Source organism: Mustela lutreola, chromosome 5, assembly GCF_030435805.1.
Source record: "Mustela lutreola isolate mMusLut2 chromosome 5, mMusLut2.pri, whole genome shotgun sequence".
NCBI lineage: Eukaryota > Metazoa > Chordata > Mammalia > Carnivora > Mustelidae > Mustela > Mustela lutreola.
In genome coordinates this window covers 34,363,983-34,388,565 of record NC_081294.1, presented here as the reverse complement: position 1 = coordinate 34,388,565, position 24,583 = coordinate 34,363,983, and the positions used below count along the sequence as shown (strand labels likewise).

Sequence of the window (24,583 nt, the reverse complement as noted above, 5' to 3'; positions counted from 1 at the left end):
GTGAGAGAATTAAATCTCAGAGAGTTCACCTAATCTTGTTCATGGACATTTTCTAAAAGGCAGTCAGGATTTGAATCCAGTGTATCTGACTCTGAAGACTGTCTTTTAATCACTTTCCACTGTTGTCGTGATGGCAAAAGAGTCGAGAAAAACTGTAAGATGTAACTTAGCCTATAAGTTAGTACTACTAACTTTTGAGTAACTTTTTTCATTGAAACTGTATAGTTTGCTGTAGTAGGATTATTAGATAATCTAATTCTAGAAGAGAGAATTTTTTTTAAAAGATTTTATTTATTTATTTGACAGACAGAGATCATAAGTAGGCAGAGATGCAGGCAGAGAGAGAGGCGGAAGCAGGCTCCCTGCTGAGCAGAGAGCCCGATGCGGGGCTGGATCTCAGGACCCTGGGATCATGACCTGAGCCAAAGGCAGAGGCTTAACCCACTGAGCCACCCAGGCGCCCCTAGAGAATTTTTTTTTAAGATTCATTCATTTATATGAGAGAGAGAGACAGAGCATGAGTGAGGGGAGAGGCAGAGGGAAAGGGAGAAACTGACTGACTCCCTGCCGAGCAGGAAGCCTGATGTGGGGCTCAATGTGGGGCTCCATCCCAGGACCCTTGGACTATCACCTAAGCTGAATGCAGACACTTAATCAGCTGAGCCACCCAGGCTCCCCGAAGAGAGAACTTTCATTTATTTATTTTTTTAAAGATTTATTTTTTATTGTTTATTTATTTGACAGAGAGAGAGAGATGACAATTAGGCAGAGAGGCAGGTAGAGGGAGAGGGGGAAGCAGGCTCCCTGCTGAGCAGAGAGCCCAATGCGGGGCTCGATCCTAGAACCCTGAGACCATGACCCGGGCAGAGGCTCAACCCACTGAGCTACCCAGGCCCCCTGAAGGGTGAACTTTCTGAACTGACCATCCTTACAACCCAGCTTTGCCATCAGTGAACACTGTACGAACATCTGTACACATAAATAGCATATAAGTTTAAGAGGCTTTCTTGATACTAGTTTTTGTGAATTTAAGATTTTATATAAATGGAAGCTGATATGTTTAACTGTTGCCAAGATTAATTGATTAAAAGACTGTTACATGACACCTACTGTTTTTATCTTATATGAAGAGATGCTGTAGGCACTGGCACCAATTACAAGTCTGTTTGCTATTGGTCAGGATCAGTTTACCTTTGAGTAATTCAGGGTTTTTTTGTTTTTAGATTTATTTATTTATTTGAGAGGGAGAGAGGGTGCATGCAAATGGGGGAGGGGGAGAAGGTGAGAACCCCCAAGCAGACTCCGTACTGAGTGCACAGCCCCACACAGGGCTCGATCTCATGACACATGAGATGGTGACCTGAGCCAAACCCAAGAACCCAATGCTCAACTGACTGAGCCACCCAGGCGCCCCTAGTAAGTCAATTTAAAAAAAAAACATTGCTCTTTAAACTACCCAGAATTTATTTTAAGGTATGGTATGACAGGTGCTACTTAGGATAGGTACTTTATACACATTATCTTAGTCTATTTGATAGCCCTTTGAGATAACTTTTCCCACATGCTATTCAGTAATTCCAGTACAATTCATTAAGTCATTCTCCCCTTCCCCCCTTGTTTTGAAAAGTTTATGTTGTCACATGTAACATCTTAATATATGCTTGATTCTGTTTCCTTATTATCTGAGTTGCTCTGTCAATGATTTTTATACTAGTTCTATACCATTTAAGTTGTGATTGCTTTTAATGTAGTACATTGTGTTGTTTGTACATTGTAGTGCTGGTCTTCCCTCATTAATATTCTTTTTCAGGGTAGACTTTTGGGAAGGGCTGAAAATCTATCTCTGATCCTTTTTTTATTTTTATTTTTTTGGTGAGCAGCAAAGCAAGGTTTATTGATCATCATACATTTCAAACAAAAATATGTCTAACACTAAATATAGTCAGGATCATTTTCTTCTTTTTCCTCTCTTTCATTTTTTATATGTATGTGTGTGTTTATTTTACATCTCTCTAAGCGAGATAATCTTAACAATATCAAATATTCTGTGGAAAAATGCATATAGACCGACACGTGGCTCTCCATTTTTCATTCTCTCTAGGTAGTAAAACACAAACCCAACTTCAAGAGATTTCTTGCCCAATATGTAAGCATCAAATGCATGGAAACATTGGACTGTTGACAAAATACTCCCCATCTCTCTTTCTCTCCTCCACTCAGCTTATCTTCGTTGACTTCTCAGAAGTGAGGTGGCCCAGGCCTGACACCGATGATGGCATGATACTTACACAGAGCGGCAGCGTGAAGATAGCATCGTTGGATGGACATGCATACCTTTGCCTGCCCAGATTGCAGCATGAATTTACAGTACATTTTTTGTGTAAAGTAAGCCAGAAGCCAGATTCGTCTATAGTATTGTCAGAAAAGAAGAATCAAGCCAGAAAGGACAAGCTAGTTGAAAAAGCAGGCAAAATCTGTACCTATGGAAGGTCTGTACCAAGACAGAAACTGAAGAATAAAGAGAATGAACTTTATTGTCCGCTCACGAAATCCAAGGAAACTTTAGAGAAGGAGAGCTGTGCAGACGGAGCTGAAGGGAGGAAGGAGGTGCCACCTCCGCCTGGTACCCGACACACGTGTGTGTACACGTGGGTGAAGCAGCGCTGGCCTGTGGCCTCCTGTCCAGAGGAATGGAAATATCCTTTGTCTTTAGCACTTCATTTTCATAATAAAATCAGCAGTATGTCGAGAAGTGAGGCAGACACCACCCAGAGTAGAACATTCACTTCTGAGATTTCAGAGGAAAGAGGAAAAGAGGTTTCTGTTCTTCCCAGGGCCCTGCTTCTCAGCTGTCCTGTCCCCCACCTGCACAGGTAATGGGAGAATGGCTCTTTTGTCATCAAGCTCTTGTCAGAGCCTGTCCTTAACTAAAGATAATTTTTCTTCCTCAGTCATCTGCTGCCATTCATAAGGGAAGTTCATTCAGGGGTCCAAAACTTTGCTCATAATCGATAGTAAATCATTTCCCTAGCCTATGTGTTTTGTAAGTCCCTTACTGTCTGCCCATGCGTTGAGTTTGCGCAAGGCTGACTGTACACTGCATCCTCTGTGACACACAGACTGGAGATGACCAAGACACAGTCCCTGCTTCTCTGGGAGCTTAGACTCTGTGAAGGTCACCGTCACTGAAAAGATGATGAAAGTGTGGTGATGGCACAGGGCTCTGGTGGTGAGCACAGAGGAACATCAGCTGCTGCTCTGTGGAGCCCATCACATGGGGGGCTGGAGCCCGGAGCTGACGGTTTGTGATCCTGGGTTCATTCTTTCATGCCTAGTTTCAGAGCCCACGCCTGTCTTTGGTGAGCTAACTATAAATCAATTCATTGAACATTTTTGAAAAAAGCAGTGAATGTTCCATCAACTAAGAGGTCAATATCCTCTCTAAGGAGTGCAGTAGGGATGGTAATAGCTGACACGAGGTGCCTACGTGCCAGGCACCCTGGCACTGCACCTGTTGGGCTAGCATAGGAATTGCATGAGGTAAGTACTGTTATCACCCCAATTTATAGAGGAACTTGAGACACAGGAAGGTTAAGTCACCCTAGCAGAGTCACATAGCTAGCGTGTGCAGAATTGGGCTTTGATCCAGATTGTCTCTTAGGATATATTTGTTATTTAAAGCAAAACGGGAGTGATTCTTCAGGCTTATCATGATTATCTAGTTAAAACTGGAATCTAGTATTTTAAGTACATACTGAAAGAGATTTAGGCTTCTGAATGAACAGTTTTCAATAACTTGCCACTAACCTCAGATTAAAATCCATTTTCTTTAAACCCGTCTATAAACAGGCCTTCCATTTTCTGATCCCTCCCTACATCTGTAATCCTCATCACTTCCCTTGCTCTTTCTACTCTTGCTCAACTGGACTTTTTAGAATTTCTAGAATGCCTGTCCAAGCTTTGTTTCACCGCTGCACCTGCTCTTTTTTCAGCCAAGAACACTGCTTTCTCTTTCTCAGCTCGCTGACTTGTGCACATTTGCAGGTCTCAGCGGAAGCCTTTTATCCTTCGGGTGGTTGTCTTAAAGTCCCCAGACAGGATTAGGTTCTTCTGCAATCCCATCGCATCCAGTAACTCTCCTTTCTTTGTGTTCTGTGTCTACTGTTTAACATCCCTACTTGATAGGCATCTTCACTGAGGGCAGTGACTGTGTCTACTTTTTTGGGTATTATATCCCTAGTGTGAATGACATAGATAATGCAGTAAATATATGTTGTTCAAATCCTAAATTTTAGAGGTTAGTGAAACTGTTAATTTATAAAATTGTACTGAGATTGAATAGGGAGATTGTTAAAAATTCTGAAGACAATACATGGAAAAGTAAGAAAAGTTTTCAATTTCCTTCCTACGCTTTTATATTAATTTTTACTTTTCTTTGACCTAACAAGTTAAACAAGAAATACATCTTGTTACAGTAGCACTATTTTGTTGACTTCTAAAGGTAATTATGTTGAGTGACCAGAATTGCAAGCTTGTATTTTGTCCTTCACAGGTGGAATTTTTGTGACTCACTTTCACAAAGACAGTTGGATGAAGAATATTCCTATCCCGAGCTGGTGAAAGTGGTTTGGTACAAAGGTGTAACTTACCGGTAAGGCACCTGTGTTGGAGTGGGAGCTCTTTAGCGATGTCAGAGGGGAGGGAGGCAGACAGATTCCCACAAAAGGACACTTGGGCCAGGGCCATCATTCTTCTGTTTGGTCCTAAATTTTATAGGTCTCAAAACGTCGTTTTATGAGTGCACATAGGGGTCCTGTGACTGATTCACATTAACCATATTCACAGGATTTTTGTGACAACTTCAGAGCCAGAGAGGATTAGTTTTGCTGGTGAATGAAATACTCATGTCAGTTAGGATACCACTTCCCAGCATTAGGGGATCTAGTTGTCTGAATTAGTCACATCAACATATTGCCTATTAAGCATGGAATTAGAGAAGATTAGAGGCTCCTCTGTGTCTGCTTTATTCCACTGAATTATTCCTACCGCACCACAAAGTATACCTCTCTGGTGACTAGAATGCTAATATTGGCTAGATTCAGGATTTTACTACCATAAATAATGCTAGAAGAGCCCTGCACAATTTTGTTCTTTGGGCTCTTCTTTTTTAGATGAAAGCCCACTCCCTCCTGACAACATATTCTTTTGTCTTTTTTAATAGATTTAAAAAAAATTTTTTTTAAATTTTTGATAAACATATAATGTATTTTCATCCCCAGGGGTACAGGTCCGTGAATCGCCAGGTTTACACACTTCGCAGCACTCACCAAAGCACATACCCTCCCCAATGTCATAACCCCACCCCCTTCTCCCAGACCCCCTCCTCCCAGCAACCCTCAGTTTGTTTCGTGAGATTAAGAGTCACTTTATGGTTTGTCTCCCTCCCAGTCCCATCTTGTTTCATTCATTCTTCTCCTACCCACTTACCCCCCCATGTTGCATCTCCACTTCCTCATATCAGGGAGATCATATGATAGTTGTCTTTCTCCGATTGACTTATTTCGCTAAGCATGATACCCTCTAGTTCCATCCACATCATCGCAAATGGCAAGATTTCATTTCTTTTGATGGCAGCATAGTATTCCATTGTGTATATATACCACATCTTCTTTATCCATTCATCTGACAACATATTCTTCATATTTTTTTTAAATGGACTTGGCTGAAGTTTCTACACATTATATACCCAATACCTTGAGTGTAGTTGGCTGCCTCAGATGTGATCAGTCACCTTCTCTTAGAGGTGGCACCTTTCACACTTGGCTAATGTCATTCATCAGGTACTGAGTCTTCTAGTTTCATTACTGAAAAATAATCCTATTTTTAGGTTCTGAAGTTGTCATATTTAACTTCTTTGCAGTGGGCATTTCCTTTGGTGGTGATCAGTATATGCTGGCTACAGTGATTGGCAGTGGGGATACCAGGATGATAAGATGCCTGACTTCCAAAAACTAGGCTCAGTTGTTGAAATAGGTACATTAACCAGTTCTATGTGTTCTATTTATCGTTTGCAAAAAAGTTAATTTAGCTGGTTGGGTGCAGAGTATGAAGTTATCCCTTTTGTTGGATAGGCAAAATCCCATACTACTTTGTTTGTTTGTTTGTTTGTTCTCATTTATGTTTTAGTCCCAATTGGGAAAAAATTTAATGATTATTTTTCTTCCTTAGACTAAACCATAAAAATGTGAACTCAATAGAGATTTATCCTGGAGATGGATCTGTTTTCAAGTCAGAGGGAGCTTATTTTGGGAAGTATTTTACGTATTATTCCATTCAAGAAGGATTAGAAGAGGTAAGCTGACAATTAGGTCTCAGCTTAAGAATTTGTATATAGCTGTTTCTAAATAATTTTGAATATATGTAGGAAATCTGATCTTTACATAACATTGCTTGCCTACACATTCTGGAGAATTCATACAATCTTTTGCCAGCATTATCACAATGATTACTAACCACCTTATTTTTACTGCATTCTTATCCTCTGTTCTGCCAGTCATTTGCCTAAGTAATTTGTGTTAATTTTTTTTAAGACTTTCTTCTTAAGTAAGCTCCACACCCAAGGTAGGGCTCGAGCTTACAACCTTGAGATCAAGAGTCACACATTCTACTGACCGAGCCATGTGGGTGCCCCAATTTATGTTTAAATCAGAAGTTAAATTTAAACATCTCATGTCATAGAATTTATCCATAAGGAAACACTAAAACCAGCAGCAATACTTTGAATCAGTATTCTTTTTTTAATTAAAATATGCACATTAAAAGCACATTCTTTTTGTTCCTACCAGGTAGCTGTTTGCATATTTAAAATACCTCTCAGCTTCTAAATCTTTATATACAACTAGAAAGTTGAACAAGGGGCACCTGACCAGCACAGTTGGTTGGGCCTCCAACTCTTGGTTTTGGCTTGTGTTGTGATCTCAGGGTTGTGGGATAGAACCCCATGCTGAGCGTGGAGTCTGCTTGGGATTGCCTCTCCCTCAGTCCCTCGCCACTCTCTTTAAAAAAAGAAAAAAACCAAGATTGTCCTCTGTTTTGAAAACAGTGAAACATAACATGATATATTTAATCTATCAGACCAAAATGTAATCATATGGCTATATTGTTAATTGTCTAAATTTGCTTGTCCCAATCTGACATGTGACATCCACCGTTATGTAAGGATCACCATAGGATCACCTGGCTTTGCTTTGCAGGACAGAGCATAATGAATATGTTTTCTTTCCATATTACAGAGGGGAAATTGGAGTGATAAATTTGTCAGTTTTTCCATCTATACTTCCCACTGTCCCCTCCACTCCCTATTTATATTTTAAGTAAATCCCAACTATCTTTCCATTCATTAATATTTTTATATATATAACCTATATATAGGAACAGATTTCCCACTGGGTCTATTTGTAGGAAAGTATTCATTTATTCAGTACATGTTATTTGAATACTCCTAGGCAGACACTCTGTCAAGCACTGGGTACAATGAAGAGCTCCTACCCTGAAGGGTTCATAACCGAGTAGTCAGATAGGCAAATGAGTAAATGAAATGAAATGAAAGTGTGACCAGTAGAGAGAGAGAGAGAGTGTGTGTGTGTGTAGCGCATGAGACAATCAAGTAAACAGGCAAGTAGAGTAGGTATGTGTACCTCTACTGCTGACTGCTATGTACTGGGAGTTTGAAAATGTACAAGATAAATACAGTACATCTTCCTGGAGCTTCAGTTTTACTCAAAGACATAAAGGAGAGGGATGATCTTTTTTTTTTTTTTTAAGATTTTATTTATTGAGAGCAGGAAAGCACGAGTTGGGAGAAGGGGGAGAGGGAGAGGGAGAAACAGACTCCCTGCCAAGCAAGGAGCCTGACACAGTGCTTGAATCCAGGACCCTGAGACCACAACCTGAGCTGAAGGTAGACGTTTAACCAACTGAGCCACCCAGGTGCCTCTGGGATGATAATTTTTATACTGAAGCAAATATATCAGGGAGGAGAAATATGAGCTTTGGGGATAAAACAGAAGGTCCAGATGAATTGTGCTTTTGTGGTGGACCGCTTTGGGCGGGCTTCACTCTCAGACCTCTGTGAGCAACACTTCACTTCACCTCTGTCCACTGGAGTGAAGAGATTTAGAAATCCTGTCTTTTCGGGATAATTGTTGGCTCCTTACTTTAACCCATACTCAAAAATAAATTCCAGATGGATTAAAGGGCTAAATGTAAGAAAGCAAACTTTCTCATGGTCAGGAAAAAATATGGAAGAACGGGGCTTATAATCTTGGGAGAGGGGAGGTCTTCTGAAGTACAACACAAAACACTGGAAGGCATAAAATAAAAGCTTGGCAACTGTGAAGTTTTCAACTTATGTTAAATTTTATTTATTTATTTTTTTTTAACTTATGTTAAATTTTAAATATTTAACTTCTGTTAAATGAGATAAAGCCAAAAAGAAAGGCAAAGGCCTAGAAGAAAATATTCTGCATTACAAATCAGAATAAAAAGACCAAAACCAAAAAACTTCTCATAGAAAAATGAGTGAACAGTAAGAATGGTTAAGCCATAGAAAAGACAATATAAATAACTCCTAGTATGTGGAAACATTAAGGTTTACTGCTTGCATCAAAGAAATGAAAATTAAAATAATGTATTTTTCACTCATGGAATTGTCGAAAGGTTGATAGTGTCTACTGTGGGCAAGGGTGTGGTGAAAAGGGTGCTTTCATAGTACTGGTTGGAGTATAAATTGATTCAGTATAAATTGATTCTTTCCTTTAGGAAAGACAATGTGATAATATCAAGTTAAATTGGCTAGAAATCCTGCCTCTTAGTATCTATCCTAGCAGAATATTAGCACGTATACCGTAGAAATACGGCCAGGGATGTGGATTGTAGCATTGCCTGTAGTAACAAAAAACTGGAGGCAGTCGAAATGCATCAGTAGAGAAATGGTGAAATGAGCTGTGTGGTCAGATTATGGGGACGCTGTGCAGCAGTTTAAAGGAATGAGGAAGATGTAGTTGCAGAGAGAGAGAGAGATTGAAAATCTCCAAGGCACTGTGAAAAAGGAAAGTTGCAGAAGAACATGTACAGTGATATCTTTTGTAAAGAACAAAAACCCCAAACCCAAATATATGACTGTACACATGTAAATGCACAGGGGAAGATCTGGGCAGATAAAAACCAAACTGAAGGGACACCTGGGTGGCTCAGTTGATGAAGCATCTGACTCTTGATTTTTGGCTCAGGTCATGACCTCAGGGTTGTGAGAATGAGCTGGCATCAGGCTCTGTGCTCAGCAGGGCGTCTGCTTGAGATTCTCTCTCTCCCTCTCTTTCTGCCTCTTCCACTCATGGCTCTCTCTTTCTCTCTCAAATAAATAGATAAATTTTTAAGAAAAAAAATGAACTGGTTACTTTGGGGAGGAGCGTGGGATTTTGTGGGGAAGGGAGAGTAGGGAGGGACTTAAATCTTGTATTTTTTTTTGCTTGTCCCCCCCCCAAAATATTAGTGATATATTGCTACTTGTATACTTAAATTTTTAAATAGGAAAGATATAATTACTTCTGTAGAGATAAGAACTTGGTGCTCTGGAACCACATTAGGAGGGGCACCTGGCCCAGAATGCGGGAAAAATCTTCTGGAGGATGATATGGCTGAGCTAGGATCTATAATTACATTTTATTTTATTTTATTTTTGAAGTAATCTCCACACCCAATATGGCACTCAGACTCACAACCCCAAGTCAAGAGTTGGATCAAGAGATAGATGCTCTACTCTGTACCAGGAAGGTATCCCTAGACCTATAATTTTAAAGAAGGAGTTACACAGAAGAAGAATAGAGGTTGGAGGAGTATATAGCTGAGGGAACATACTTGCTTAACTCCTTGCATGGCTGGTTTCTTGTTGGTAAAATTGCTATTTACGTGTCACCTCCTCAAGGAGGCTTTTCCTGACTATCCAAATTAGAGAAACTACCTATGACACTGTCATGGCTCCCTCCTCTTTTTTTTTTCTTCCCAGCAATTAATACTATGTGACATTTTCTAACTGATTAATGTTCATTTGCTAACTAGCCCACACTAGAAGTAAGCCCTGTCTTGTTCAACACACCTTTACTGCTAGAGCATGAAAAAGATAGATAAACGTCACCTAACTAGAGGCTGGGGCGAGTGGGGAGTGCTGAAGGAAATGAAAATGCTATACATAGACGGAATGCTAGAGAGATCTAATGTTGGGGGGAATGTCCAGGGAAAAGACTAAACCACGAAGCTGGGCCAGCTCATAAATGGGGCATGGGAAACCATATTGCTTTTGCAGAGCCACTGAAGGATTTAAGTTGGGAAATGGCATCCTATTTTTGTTAGGTTGTTTCAGAGGAAGATAAACTGGGGTGGGGAAGAGGTAGACCAGTTAGGAGATATGTTTAGCAGCTCAGGGAAGAAAGTATGAGGACTAGGCAGTGGTAATGAGAATGATGGTGATGGGAATGGACACAAGAAATATTAAGGAAACAGAACTGATGACTGACTGGATAGCGGGGATGAGGAAGGAGTTAAAAATGATGACAGATTATTGAATAAATCAGTGAGTGGTGGTGCCAAGCACATTATTAAGCCAAAATTTTATCAAATCTAAGTTGTTTTGATGATGGCTGCTTTTCGATCTTACCAGGAGATATCAATAAAACATTTAAATTCTATTAGATCTCAACTCCATTTGCCTAAGAGTAAGATACTCTTAATTATAAGGTGTATCCAGATTTCAGAGTTGTTAAATTATGAAAAATGAGCATCTTAGAATTGAGGAAATAGAGGAGTAGAAAAGACAAGAACTCTTGGGATGCTTGGGTGGCTCAGTCCATTAAGTGTCTGCCTTTGGCTCTGGTCATGATCCCAGGGTTCTGGGATAGAGTCCTGCATCCGGCTTCTTGCTCAGCAGGGAGCCTGCTTCTCCCTCTCCTTCTACTTCTTACCCTGCTTGTGCTCTTTCTTCCTCTGTCTCTGACAAATAAATACATAAAATCATAAAAAACAAAAACAAAACAAGAACTCTCAAGGAACTCAGTATCCAATAGAGAAAGATATAAATAGTTAAAATCCAATAGTTTGAGTGTCTATCATGTGCCTTAGCACATTGCTGGGGATACAGAGGTCAGCAAAACAGACACAGCCTCTAGCTTCATGAAGTTCTATCCTAGCAGGAAAGACATTAAGTAAAACTGTATTAAGTTGAAATCATAATGAAAACCAAGAAGCTAGAGTGGAGGGTACTGTGCTTGTGGACATAACTAGGTTTCACCTAGTTTGTGGACCTCAGTAATGGCTTCCCTGAGAGGAAGGGAAAGTAGGAGTTAGACTAAGGGAAATGATGGAGGAGAGAACGAGTTCAGGTAGAGAGAATACACCACAGGTATCTATGAAATATAGAAGGAGAAAATGCGGATTTTGAAATGAAGTTCATTCCATTTTTTACATGTCAAAGTGAGATATCCAGTGGAGAAGCTTAGTAGAGGTTTAGACACTCAAGTCTACTGTCCAGGATAAAAGAGGAGGGACTATTTTTTGACTATCTACTATATACTAAATTCTGCCCTGGGTGCTTTATCTATGAATTATATCATTGATCCTCAGTCCAGATGGTAGGTAGTATCCTCATTTCATAGGTTGTAGGCGTCCTGGTTTATAAAAGTCTGCATAAGGGGCACCTGAGTGGCTCAATCAGTTGGGCCTCCAACTCTTGGTTTCAGCTGGGGTGGTGGTCTTCTCTCCTGGTTGTGAGATTGAACCTGCCTGTGTGGGGCTCCTACTTACTGTGGAGTCTGCTCCAGATTCTTCCTCCTCCTTCTCCCAACAATGCCCGCCGCCAGTCCCTGCTCCGTGCACTCTCTTTCTCTTAAATGAATTAATGGATAAAATCTTAAAAAAAAAAAAAGTTACATAAACCTGCCTGTCATTACAGTTAGTAAGAGACATACCTGTGATTTGAATTCAGCTTTGTTTTAACTTCAAAGCCCATCTTCTCTCACTGATGGTAAAGTATGGATGGGCTATATTCTCTTGTGGTTCAAATTAGATCTGTGCTACTTCTTTTTTTTTTTTTTTTTTTTTTTAATTTATTTATTTGACAGATAGAGATCACAAGTAAGCAGAGAGGCAGGCAGAGACAGAAAGGAGGAAGCAGGCTCCCTGCTGAGCAGAGAACCTGATGCGGGGCTCGATGCGGGGCTCAATCCCAGGACCCTGAGATCATGACCTGAGCGGAAGGCAGAGGCTTTAACCCACTGAGCCACCCTGGTGCCCCATGATCTGTGCTACTTCTTAGCCCTCATATTTCAGTTTCCTTATCTAAAAAAAAAAAAAAAATAGGTATTAATAGTTCTTATCTCAGAGTTGTTGAGGAGTAAATGAAATAAACCATGTACATTACATAGCATAGCACCTAGCATATAGTATATGTTTAATAAATGTTAGCTGTTGATATTATATTTATTATGCACACAACTTTGGACTCTGCTAGGATTACCCAGGAAGAGTCAGGAAATCAGAAAACAAGGCTGAATACAGAACCCCGGGAAAACACAAATATTAATGAGTCTGAGAAAGGGAATTCAGAGGAAATAACAAAATTTTTTTTCAATTCAAGAAGCTGAACTTATAAGGAATACACAAATTGTCTTCCACAAATTGTAGCAATAGTTCTTCCATTAATAAAATATAATAAAATTATTTATTTGTTCAACTAAAATAGTTTTTTAAAACCTATATAGGCTTTTTTTTCCCCCTTTTGTTCTGAGGGGTAAAGGGGTAACTTATATGATAAGTTTTCTGCTAATGTATAGCAAAATTAATGTGATTGCCATATTAAGTCAAAATTTAAAGTGTGCAGTAAATTATAGGGCATTAGAATGCAACTTTTGTAACTCTCCAGGATGAAAGCTAGACTTTAAAAAATGGAGAAAAAAGGAAAAGCATAAAATACCTTTAAAAATATACCTTTTAAGGGCTTTTGATGAAGTTAAAATAACTGCTTGTCTTGTCACAAAAAAATATAAAACTGAAAAAAAATAGTTAATTAATAATGGCCAGGATTTATTATTGAGCTATTTCATTTTAAATTAATTTTCAGAGAGAAGAGAAAACTTATTCAGTAAATAACCTTCCTCCTGATAGACCAGGAAGTCTGTTCTCTGTGTGTTCTCTAATTAAACAGGCAACCAGGTAGGTTCTTCACATTCAACTGACTCATGTGTTTTGTGTTTGAGAATCCTGATACATTTTCTGGTGGTTAGGGTTAGATTAAGAATTTGTAGATACAGTGGAAGTAAGTGTTTTGGTGAAATTGGTCAGTTTTTCTGGTCTCTTCATTTATAAAGTAAGGTAATCACATCATTTTGAGAGTACTTCTGGCTTTGAAATTTGAAATTAAATATGGAGAAACATCCAAATATGGCAAACAAGTGGTAGTAGGAAACGGTGCCTTTTCTCTGGGTTGAGTGCAGTGAGTGCATCGTCATTGTGCCTTGGAATCAGCTGAGGATTTCATGGTGCCTTTTGCATTTTCATGCTTTTTTATCTTCAGAGTAATAGAGAGTCTGAAAATGAAGTGTAGTTTGGTACTTTGGCTCATATGTTTTTAAAATTCTACTAACTAACCTGTGGCAGTCAGAACCATGAAAGTGTATTGTTGGATTAAATTATTTTTTTAAAGATTTTATTTATTTCTTAGACAGACAGAGATCACAAGTAGGCAGAGAGGCAGGCAGAGAGAGAGAGAGAGAGGAGGAAGCAGGTTCCCCACTGAGCAGAGAGCCTGATGTGGGGCTCAGTAACAGGACCCTGCGATCATGACCTGAGCCAAAGGCAGAGGCTTTAACCCACTGAGCCACCCATTATTTTCACAAATGTCTAAGCAACTTCCAAGCTAGATTTGAAAGAGCAAAATTGGTAATTTGATTTCCCACAGACAGTTGATCCACCTCCCTAGCACTCTGAGATAATAGAAAGGAACACCTGAAAATTCTCTCCATTTGGAGTCATTTCATTGCTAAAAAAAAATCAGAGGAGTAACCTTAACTATGTAAGATTAACACAAAAGAAAGCAACCCCTTTCCAGGGGAATAGAGGATTTCTGGAAGAAAAGTGTTCTGAACATATTTTTGTGGAAATGAAATTTAGTGGAAATGGAAATTTACTTGCCTAACATGTCATAGAGTATTGAGAATGCATTGCTAGAATTGGAAAATGCCATTATTTGCAAATGTTTAAGAACTGTTTTTCATGTTCACAGAATTCTTCAACATTGTACCAAGACAAGACTTTCTTTAAGCCATAATTATCGTATATGCTGCTGGAAAATGGTATCTAAAATTATTATTCTTAGTACTATTTTAAATATTTTTATTTTTAAGTAATCTCTATACCCAGTTCAGGGCCTGAACTCACAATCCTGAGATCAAGAGGTCACATGCTCCACTGACTGAGACAGCCAGGGGCCCCTTAAAATTATTTTAAAAGCAAGATTTTAAAAATTGTTTTATTGTTTGCATACATACCTCTAAGTTCAAGTTACTTTCATCTAAGTCAAGTGAGAAATTCTTTGTAACATTAATATTGCTTTATTAAGAAAAATATCCACTTACTAGAAAAACTCTGCAAAGTCCAGCTTTTATGTTATACTTTGTAATTTGTGTTTCTTTTTTCTTAGTGGAGAAAGAGGGCAGGCGACTTGATTGGATTTGAAGTATGTGGAAACGTAGTTATTTTAAATTATGATATTACAGTATTCTATTGTTTTTGCATAACTGTAAAAGTAAATTCTTTAACATTGACTTAAAGGAAATGATTCTCAGACTTTGATCTCTATATCTGTACTAATTTAGTTACAAACCTATATATGTTGCTGTAGTTCCTAATGGTTTTCTGTGTTCTACGTAAAATTCAGCAGAACCGTGACTTTCCAAAGATATTAGAACTTAATCTGCTTGTCCTAGACTAATTTGGGTATCCACTTCTGGAAAAGTGAAAATATATGTAAGGATTCTATAGTATCCAGCTTCTGAATAAAGTTACTTCAGAGTTTTGTAATTATTTAAGTTAATAATGGATAACTCTCTTTCCTGCTATTTTTATTAACTTGGTTTTAGGTACCTGGGATAAAGGATAACAATATACTGCCTTTGATTTTGAGAGAATCACTCATACCCAGCGTGGGAAGATTTCTTGCATACTCCGACGACAAAGTACATGCTCTCTTTTTAGATGGCATTACTCTAACCCTAAATTGGAATTTCAGCTCTTTTATTGAAAAGAGACAGGTGATTATATTTCAGACTGAAATCTATTTTTCATTTTTTTTAACCTGTGAAAATAGAACAAAGAAAATAAAGTACCATACTATTTCAATTTATTTTTTGAAGTGTAAAATCCATTAAGATGTTTTAGTAATCTCATTGGATTTCCTAGCAAAAACCAGAAAGGATGACAAATAATCATTCTTATAAAGGTAACTGATTATATAGAGAAGGACTGGTATAGAGGAGTGGTTAAATAATACCAAAATCCGTGTAAAAGATAATTTTAAATTAATTAAAATAAAGTTTTAATGATTCATGTACTTATTATTTTTTAAGTTGATAAATTAGAGAGGCTTTTGTTGCATTTTATGTTTGTTTCAGTTTTGAAATTATAAAATTTACCTTTCCTCCTTGCTTCTTAAGGTAGATCAAGGTCTCAACTTAGGTTGGGGTAGGTTAACTTTTCCTGATGGACAAGATCAGTTAATTCAGATTGAACATCCTGGACCATATGAAAGGTACTGAAAAGCAGTTTTAAAAATTCTCCCCACCCTCCCCTTTTTTTAAAAAGATTTTATTTATTTATTTGACAGAGACAGAAAGAATGAGAGAGAACAAGCAGGGGGAGCGGCAGGGAGAGAAGGAGGGGAAAGCAGGCTCCCTGCTGAGCAGAGAGCCCTACTCGGGGCTTGATCCCAGGACCCTGGGATCATGACCTGAGCCGAAGGCAGAGGCTTAACCTACTGAGCCACCCAAGTGCCCCTAAAAATTATTTTTATGATAGTAATAACTTTTCCTCTTAGAGGGGAAGCATATAAACATTATTTAAATGTTATAGATATTTTTAGTTTTTCCAGGTAGATAATGTGCATGATGTTATTCCAGCAGGTTTCAGAATTTACAATAATACTAGCATCTAGCATAACTAAATAAATCAAGTCAGCTTTAATCATTTCCATTTGTATTCAAGTGGTTTGTCAAAATAAATGTTTTCAGTATAACTGACTTGCTGTGGAAATTGGACTGTGGAAAACTGTGTTACCAATTAATTAACCCCATAACCAATTTGAGGTAAGGTTTACACAAATAACTAAACTTAAGTATATTTCTATAAAGTGGAATAAAATTAATTCGCTGATGCTGAAGATGGAGAAGACTCTTGAAATCAGCTTTTTATGAAATTTTTTTTGCTTTTGGTTTATGTAATTTGTTATAATCAGTCAACTTGAACATTCTAGACATGTTACTGATTTACTTGAGAATATTCACAAAAGAATTGCTTTCTTTACCTCACGAATTTATTTTTCTTTTATTTTTATTTATTTTTCTGTTGGGATTTATTGCATTTTGGTCTAAATGCTCCAATATTTATTGCTGGCTTAAATAATTTGCATCAAAAATTTAGTATCTTAGGGCCCCTATGTGGTTCAGTTGGTGAAGCGTCTGACTCTTGATTTTGGCGAAGGTCATGATCTTGGGGTTGTGGGATCAAGCCCCAAGTCTGCTTGAAATTCTCTTCCTCTCCCTCAGCCCTTCCCCTCCCTCTGGTTGCATGCGCACCCAAGTATATACTCTCTCTGTCTAAAATAAAGAAATCTTTTTAAAAAACTACAGCATTTGGCAAACATTACTATTTGTTTCAGCTCATCACTTCAGATCATTTTATTAACCTTGATACTTGTTTTGTATATTCAGTGAGTTATATATAATTAAACATTTAGAATGTATAAATTATAAATTTATGGGTGTGTTTTGCTTATAATTATATATATATTATATATAAAAATTATATTTATATATAAATATAATTATATTTTTATATTATTTTTATATTATTTAAAGTAAATATTATTATATTTATATATAAATATATATATATTTATATATAAATAAAATTTAAACAAGAACACACCCATTAATATATAATTTATACATTATAAATATATAATTATAATTACATATTTTATATAAATTTATAAACATTATTTAAAGTAAATATAATTATATTTATATATAATATACATATTTACACATGCTCATTTTTCAAATATTTCTTTTAATGTTTTCAACCTAGATATGTGACAACAGTTATATCATGGTGCAGAAGATTGACCCAGACTAGTCAGAGAGAGATGCCCACACATCCTTCATCTTCTCTTGTTGAAGAAAACTGGTATGTATAAATTTTAAATTTTTAAATTTCATCTGTGTAGGAGAGACACAAAAATTAAAAACATCAAATGGTAAACTCTAAGACTTCCTGATAACTTAAGCTTGAAAATAATTTATCTTTAGTCAGATATTTGTTACATTTCATCATATTTTATCTGAAGGTCAGAAAATTGCATTGAAAATTTCATATCAAAATGTGTGACTCCTTTAATGTGATAAATTCATCCTGAAAACTTGATGGAAAAATTTAAAGGTGTTTTAAAAAATTTTAGTAATATTAAGAGAAGTAAAATGTTGACTAACATAATAAACTTTCAGAAAAAGTTGATTTTGAAATCATTTCTATCGTATTAATTACCTCTCCCATATTAATTGGAAAATCAACAAATAAAGTATTTTAGTCCCTCTTGTGTGCCTTTCAGTGTGCAGGGGATTGGGCTTCAAAGGAATATTTAGGGAAGTTAAGACATTTCAGGGAGGGAGCAAGGGCAGAAGTAAAAAACATATTTTGTCCTGTGAAGATAGGAAGAAAACAGTTTTTATGGAGCAGATGCAATCTGTTCGATGGATAGGAATGGATCTTGTGATCAGTAGAGGAGCTCAGACTTGATGGAATTACTAGTTCCTAAGTAGAATGAATGGCAGAAAGGTCATTAGGAAGGTTAGTATCAGTGAGCAGATAATCTGAGTACACAGGTATCCCCCGCTTTTCGAAAGTTTGTGTTATTACACCTCTGCACTTTTACGAAAGACCTCCATCAGTTTGTTCCCGGTTTTCTCCAGATCCACCACGCTGAACACGCCTGAGCTTGTCTGATCTCAGAAGCTAAGCAGGGTGGGGCCCTGTTAGTACTTGGATGGGGGTATTTTTTGCCGACCAAAAGAAATCCGAAAATGATTTTCGGTTTTAAGAAAAAAGGCAAAAAGTGAAAATAGCATTCAGTATTTTGCCGCGAGCTCTTATAGAAGCAGCTTGTACCCTGAGCGGGGAGAGTGGCAACTCTGAGCTCCTTCCCTGAGAACTACACTCAGCCGCTCAGCTTCAAGCCACCAGAGCTTTCATTGTGCCTGGGAGCCTCTGTGCTTTCTCTCAATTTATTTTGTGCATCCATCAGCAAGGTAAGTCCTCAGGTCTCAAAAAAAGGCCCAAGAGAGGTTATATTTTGGGTGTGGGAAAGGTCAAAAAATTGTCCATAAATATTAGTGGTAATTGTTTTTCAACTTTATGCCATTTCAGTGTATGATAGTTTTCTTAGGAACTCTGTACTTTTGGATAGTGGAGGAAGCCTGTGTTGGAAAAGAGGGATACCAAGAATAATTTAGGAAGCTTTAAGGTAGTTAGTTTGTAAGGTATCTTAGCATTGCATGGTGAAAAAAATATAAACATTAAGCCTGATTCTTATCACCTTTTCCTACATTACTTAGAGAAAGAGGTACAAATCAAATCAGTAGATGTTATTGGAATGAATTAGGTATCCTAAGGATTCAGCTTTCCAGATCTTCCATTCTTCAGCTACAGCCCATTTGGGAGCAGAAGAGTTGCCCAAGTAGCTGGCAAAAAAATGTAGTTGGGATGAAAGGGAAATTGTGTATGACTATAAGATTGGTCACTTCATCATTGCTCAGCTTGCAAGGTTTCAAGATGCTAGCCTTTTCATAGGAAGGCTTTGAAGAGGATAACTGTTGGGACAGATGCAAAGTGAGGGCTTGAGGGAAGTGCATACTGGTGATAGTAGCTCTGGGGGAAAGCAGTGAGGAGCAGCAGAAAAACAGAGGAACCGAGGAAGAGTAGAGAGAGGAGAAGCAGCCCCTGACAGTAGCTAGCTCCATTTCCCTCGCAAAGCCCAAGACATCTCCACCGTGATTTGTTTTCTTGTCAAGGAAGGGGGACTGAAGGCAGAGAATGGATTGCGCAATGAAGAGCTACCAGAATTCGTTTCAGTATTTGTTTCCCAACTCATCTCCTATTATTAATTTACTGATTCAACTTTTTAATAGGGATGCTAGTCAAAACATTGAACAGCAGATAGTTCACAAGAAGTTGGTTCATCATATGAGCAACAGCATTAAAGGTAGTTTGTATTGTTGGCTTATGGCCAGAAAAATATGTCCTGTGTAGGGGGAGAAAAGTGTTTTGCGATGATGAAGAATCAGCAGGCTTTGGAGTAAATCATATCCAAGTCTTCACCACAGATGCTTTTAGTGTTGCGAGATCTCTTTCATTCTCCATCCATAGGCTGGAGTACAAGGACCGAGAGCAAGTTGACAAGGAGGTGTATGTGTCCCTCTGTAGTAAAGCCAGTAAGAAGATAAGTTCTGTACCCCTTTGTGAACTGTGAAGACTATTCTAGAGACTCGAATAGAGAGATCTTTTAGATATTAAAGTCCTCATTAATTTTGCAGAGAGCTAGTTGAGTTACACTATTTCCTGGTTGTGTCCACTACTCATATTTCCTTCTAGCTTAATGAGGAAAAAGAAAGACCACACACGTAAAAGAGTCTTCTGAAGTTGTACAAATTTAGCCCTCTGCCCTGCACCATTTGCTCCAATGTCTGTTTCTGTGGAACATGGTTTAAGGGTTAATGTTCATCGTGTTAACCATTCCAATCAAGGAGAAGAGAATGTTTAGTATGTTTAGTATATTGTGTTTAAGAAAACAGTAGGTAGTCTATTCCAGAATAAATTTAATAAGAACTATTTACTATGTTTTGGGGCACCTGGGTGGCCCAGTCAGTTAAGTATTTAACTCTTGATTTTGGCTCAGATCATGATCTTAGGGTTCTGAGATCGAGCCCCGTATGGGACTCCGTGTTAGGCATGGAGCCTGCTTAAGATTCTTTCTCTCCCTCTGCCACCCACCTTCTCCTTCTCTAAAGGAAGGGAGGAAGGGAGGGAGGGAAGGAGGAAGAGAAGAGAGGAAAGAAAAGGGAAAGAATGAAGGAAAGAGAAAGGAAGAAAGGAAAGAAGGGAGGAAGGGAGAGAGGGAGGGAGGAAGGAAGGAAAGACTTACTGTGTTTTTTTTTGTTTTTTTTGTTTTTTTTTTTTTTAAAGATTTTATTTATTTATTTGTCAGAGAGAGAGAGAGTGAAAGCGAGCACAGGCAGACAGAGTGGAAGGCAGAGGCAGAGGGAGAAGCAGGCTCCCTGCGGAGCAAGGAGCCCGATGTGGGACTCGATCCCAGGACGCTGGGATCATGACCTGAGCCGAAGGTAGCTGCTTAACCAACTGAGCCACCCAGGCGTCCCGACTTACTGTGTTTTGACACTTAATTCAACTGTGTAAAAGCTTAGCTCTCCAAAATCATCTCTTTCTGAAGAGTTCCATATAAATGAGGTCTCATTATATGTGCAAAGTACAGAAGAAGAACAAAAACATCTTTTCTCCTGAAAAAGACAATCTAGGTATGAAGATCAGAAAATTAAAGAGTTCAAGAGAAGGTATTGGCAAATCAGTATGTGATTAGTTAACATAAGGCTATAGGAATTCAAAGGAGGGAGCACTCCTTTCATAGAAGTGATAGGATTTTACTAGTTTTTTTTTTTAGATTTATTTATTTATGTGAGAGAGAGGGGAGAGAGTACGTCCATGTACACATGTGCAAGTGTGGGAAGGGGGCAGAGGAGGAGGGAGAGGAACAAGCAGACCCCCTACTGAGCATGGAGCCTGATGCAGGGCTCCAACCCCCCAACCCTGAGATCATGACCTGAGCCGAAATCAAGGGTTGGCTGCTTAACTGACTGAGCCACCCAGGCACTCCTAATTTTAGTAGGTTTTTAAAATTTGACTAAACTTTGAGGAGGAAAGCAGAGGTTATGCCAGGTTAGTATTAAAAAGTTATAGCCAACAGGACCTGTGGGTGGACAGGCTCCTAAAGGAATGGGGCCTGGCATCCAGCAGCATATGGGAGAGGGAGCAGAATATGAAGGTCCAAACAAAAAGCTCTGATTTTATTTTATGCTTATTGTATTTGTTTTATTTTTTGATGTGACATCTAGGATTTCATTCTAGTTTGCTTTTCTCTTTTCTTTGGTTAGATACCGATCTTTTAAATTCTTGCATTTTAGTGAGAAAGCTACCTTTTTATGGATGTTAGCAGTTTTTGACCTAATATTTGCAAATGGTCTGTTTGAGCAGGTAAAATTAGGTAATACAGTGTCTCAAACCAGGAAACTTTTCCCCCTTTTTATTTCCTTTCTTTATTAACTATGCAATGTCCCTCAGGTTATGGTAGTGTACCTTGTACCACTGAATTTCCAAAGTGTACCTATTTTTTTTTTAACTGTTTCAGATAAATAGAAAAAATGGGTTATTAAAAAAAAAAAAAGAGTTTTAGCAAGAATGCCCATTACCTTCAAATGTCAGTACTTGATTTAAAAGTCCTCGAGGTGGGGACTTTTATTCGTTTTCCTTATTCATTAAAAGCACTCAAGTAAGTATCGGTTGAGTCAAGTTGATGTGTTGCTAAATAAAGCGAATATAAAGAGAATTCCTTTTTTTTTTAAGATTTTATTTTTAAGTAATTACACTCACATGGGGCTTGAACTTACAGCCCCAAGATCAAGAGTCACACACTCTACTGACTGAGCCAGCCAGGTGTCCCTATAAGGAGAATTCTTAACTTCTGGGCTCTTCTATCTATAATTCTAAACTTTATGAAAAAAATCAAGTATGATTATTTGAAATATTGTAGCTATAAAAGAATCAGACAACTATCATGAACTTACTTTTTCTTTTTGCACAGGTCTGTGGCCTCTGAGCTTGAAAAAATAAAGAAGTTTAACTGTATCCTTTAAATTAAATTTATTGTCCTGCATAATTACTCCCTTTCCATTCTAGGCTTAATTCATGAGTCTGTGCTTTATATTATATATTCTGAAGTTTTCTTGAATAACATTTAAGATATATCTTAGCTATAGAAGGTGCATCATGTCAATATTTATACTTTTTTTTAATAGATTTTATTTATTTATTTGATAAAGATTACAAGTAGTCAGAGAGGCAGGCAGAGAGAGAGGAGGAAGCAGGCTCCCTGCTGAGCAGAGAGCCCGATGTGGGGCTCGATCCCAGGACCCTGAGATCATGACCCGAGCAGAAGGCAGAGGCTTTAACCCACTGAGCCACCCAGGGGCCCCTCAATATTTATACTTTTGAATGATTTTAAATAGGGCAAAGGGCAATGAACTAGGGTTAGGTCTCCTACGGAGACTTTTTCACTTATATATTATATTTTCTTCATATCCTCACCAATGCTTATTATCTATTGTCTTTTGGATAATAGCCGTTCTAATAAGTATAAGGTAATACCTCACTGTGGTTTTGATTTGCATTTCCATAATGATTAGTGATAATAAACACCCTTCCATATACCTGTTTGGGAAAATATCCATTTAGTTCCTCTGACCATTTTTTAATCAGAATTTTTTGCTGTTTAATTGTATGAGCTTTTTATGTATTTTGCATATTAACCTCTTATCAGATATATGATTTCAAATATATTCTCTGATTCCATACATTGTCTTTTCATTTTGTTGATGGTGTCCTTCGATGTGCAGAAGCTTTTTAGTTTGATGCAGTTCCATTTGTTTATTTTTGCTTTTTTTGCCTTTGCTTTAGGTATCAGAACCAAAAAATCACTGCCAAGACAGATGTCAAAGAGATTATCCCCCGTTTTCTTCTAGGGGTTTTATGACTTCAGGTCATATGTTCAAGTCTTCAGTCCATTTTGAGTTGATTTTTGTGTATGATGGAAGATAGGGATCCAGTTTTCCCAACTTCTCTTATTGAAAAGACCATCTTTTCCCCATTGTATATTCTTGGCTCCTTTGTTGTAAATTAATTGGCCATGTATGCTTGGGTTCCTTTTTTTTTTTTTTAAGATTTTAATTGAGAGACAGAGAAAGAGAGCATGCGGGCTGGGAGAGAAGCAGAAGGAGAGGGACAAGTAGAACTCCATACTGAGCACAGAGCCCAGTGGTGGGGCTCGATCTCATGACCCAGAGATCATGACCTAAGCCAAAATCAAGAGTCAGATGCTCAACTGACTGAGCCACCCGAGTGCCTCCCTGGGTTTATTTCTAGACTCTCTATTATGGTCCATTGATCTATATATCTTTTTTTATGCCCATGTCATACTGTTTTGATTACTGTAACTTCATGATATAGTTTGAAATCAGGAAGCATGATGCCTCCAACTTTGTTTTTCTTGAGATTGTTCTGGCTAGGGCCACCTGGGTGGCTCAGTGGGTTAAAGCCTCTGCCTTTGCCTCAGCTCATGATCCTGGGGTCCTGGGATCAAGCCCCACATCAGGCTCTCTGCTCAGTAGGGAGCCTGCTTCCCCTCTCCCCACGCCTGCCTCTCTGCCTACTTGTGATCTATGTCTGTCAAATAAATAAATAAATAATCCAAAAAAAAAAAAGAGGTTGTTCTAGCTATTTGGGTTCTATTATGGTTACACAGAAATTTTAGGATTGTTCTATTTCTTCGTAAAATGCTTTTGGAATTTAATAGGGATTGCTTTGAATTTGTAGATTGCTTTGGTTAGCATGGACATTTTTACAATATTAATTCTTCTAATTCATGAATACAAAATATCTTTCCACTTATTTGTGTCTTCTTCAGTTTTCATCATAAATGTCTTTCAGCATACAGATCTTTCACCTCCTTGCTTAAATGTATTCCTAGTTATTTTATTCTGATATAATTATAAATGCGATTATTTTCTTAATTTGATAGTTTGTTATTAGTTATAGAAATACAATTGATTTTTATAAATTGATTTTATATCCTGAAACTTTACTGAATTTATTAGGGTTTGGTTTTCTTTTTTTTAAGATTTTATTTGTTTGTCAGAGAGAATGAGCACAGGCAGAGGCAGAGGTAGAAGCAGGCTCCCTGCCCAGCAAGGAGCCCGATGTGGGTCTCGATCCCAGGATGCTGGGATCCTGACCTGAGCTGAAGGCAGCTGCTTAACCAACTAAACCACCCAGGAATCCCGGTTTTTTTTTTTTTTTTTTTCCTAAGAGGGAGAGAGAAGAGGGAGAGAGAGAATTTTATTTTAGAATTTTTTATTTG

The 24,583-nt window shown here is 37.9% G+C and overlaps 1 protein-coding gene across 4 annotated transcripts in view; it reads left to right on the top strand.

Annotated features, from left to right (window-relative positions):
• The window catches only part of C5H5orf34 (chromosome 5 C5orf34 homolog), a 34,655-nt gene that overhangs the window by 6,353 nt on the left and 3,719 nt on the right, over positions 1 to 24,583 (top strand). For 2 of the 4 annotated variants that reach the window (XM_059173908.1, XM_059173907.1), the window contains exons 4-13: positions 2,221 to 2,873; positions 4,553 to 4,651; positions 6,229 to 6,352; positions 13,172 to 13,263; positions 14,333 to 14,402; positions 14,750 to 14,785; positions 15,189 to 15,359; positions 15,762 to 15,856; positions 17,413 to 17,511; positions 22,253 to 22,293. In XM_059173908.1, coding sequence (XP_059029891.1) covers positions 2,221 to 2,873; positions 4,553 to 4,651; positions 6,229 to 6,352; positions 13,172 to 13,263; positions 14,333 to 14,402; positions 14,750 to 14,785; positions 15,189 to 15,359; positions 15,762 to 15,856; positions 17,413 to 17,511; positions 22,253 to 22,293 — 1,480 coding nt within the window. Of the gene's footprint in view, positions 1 to 2,220; positions 2,874 to 4,552; positions 4,652 to 6,228; positions 6,353 to 13,171; positions 13,264 to 14,332; positions 14,403 to 14,749; positions 14,786 to 15,188; positions 15,360 to 15,761; positions 15,857 to 17,412; positions 17,512 to 22,252; positions 22,294 to 24,583 lie in introns of those variants that run through there. The other 2 variants (XR_009353768.1, XM_059173909.1) reach the window with 2 other exon arrangements.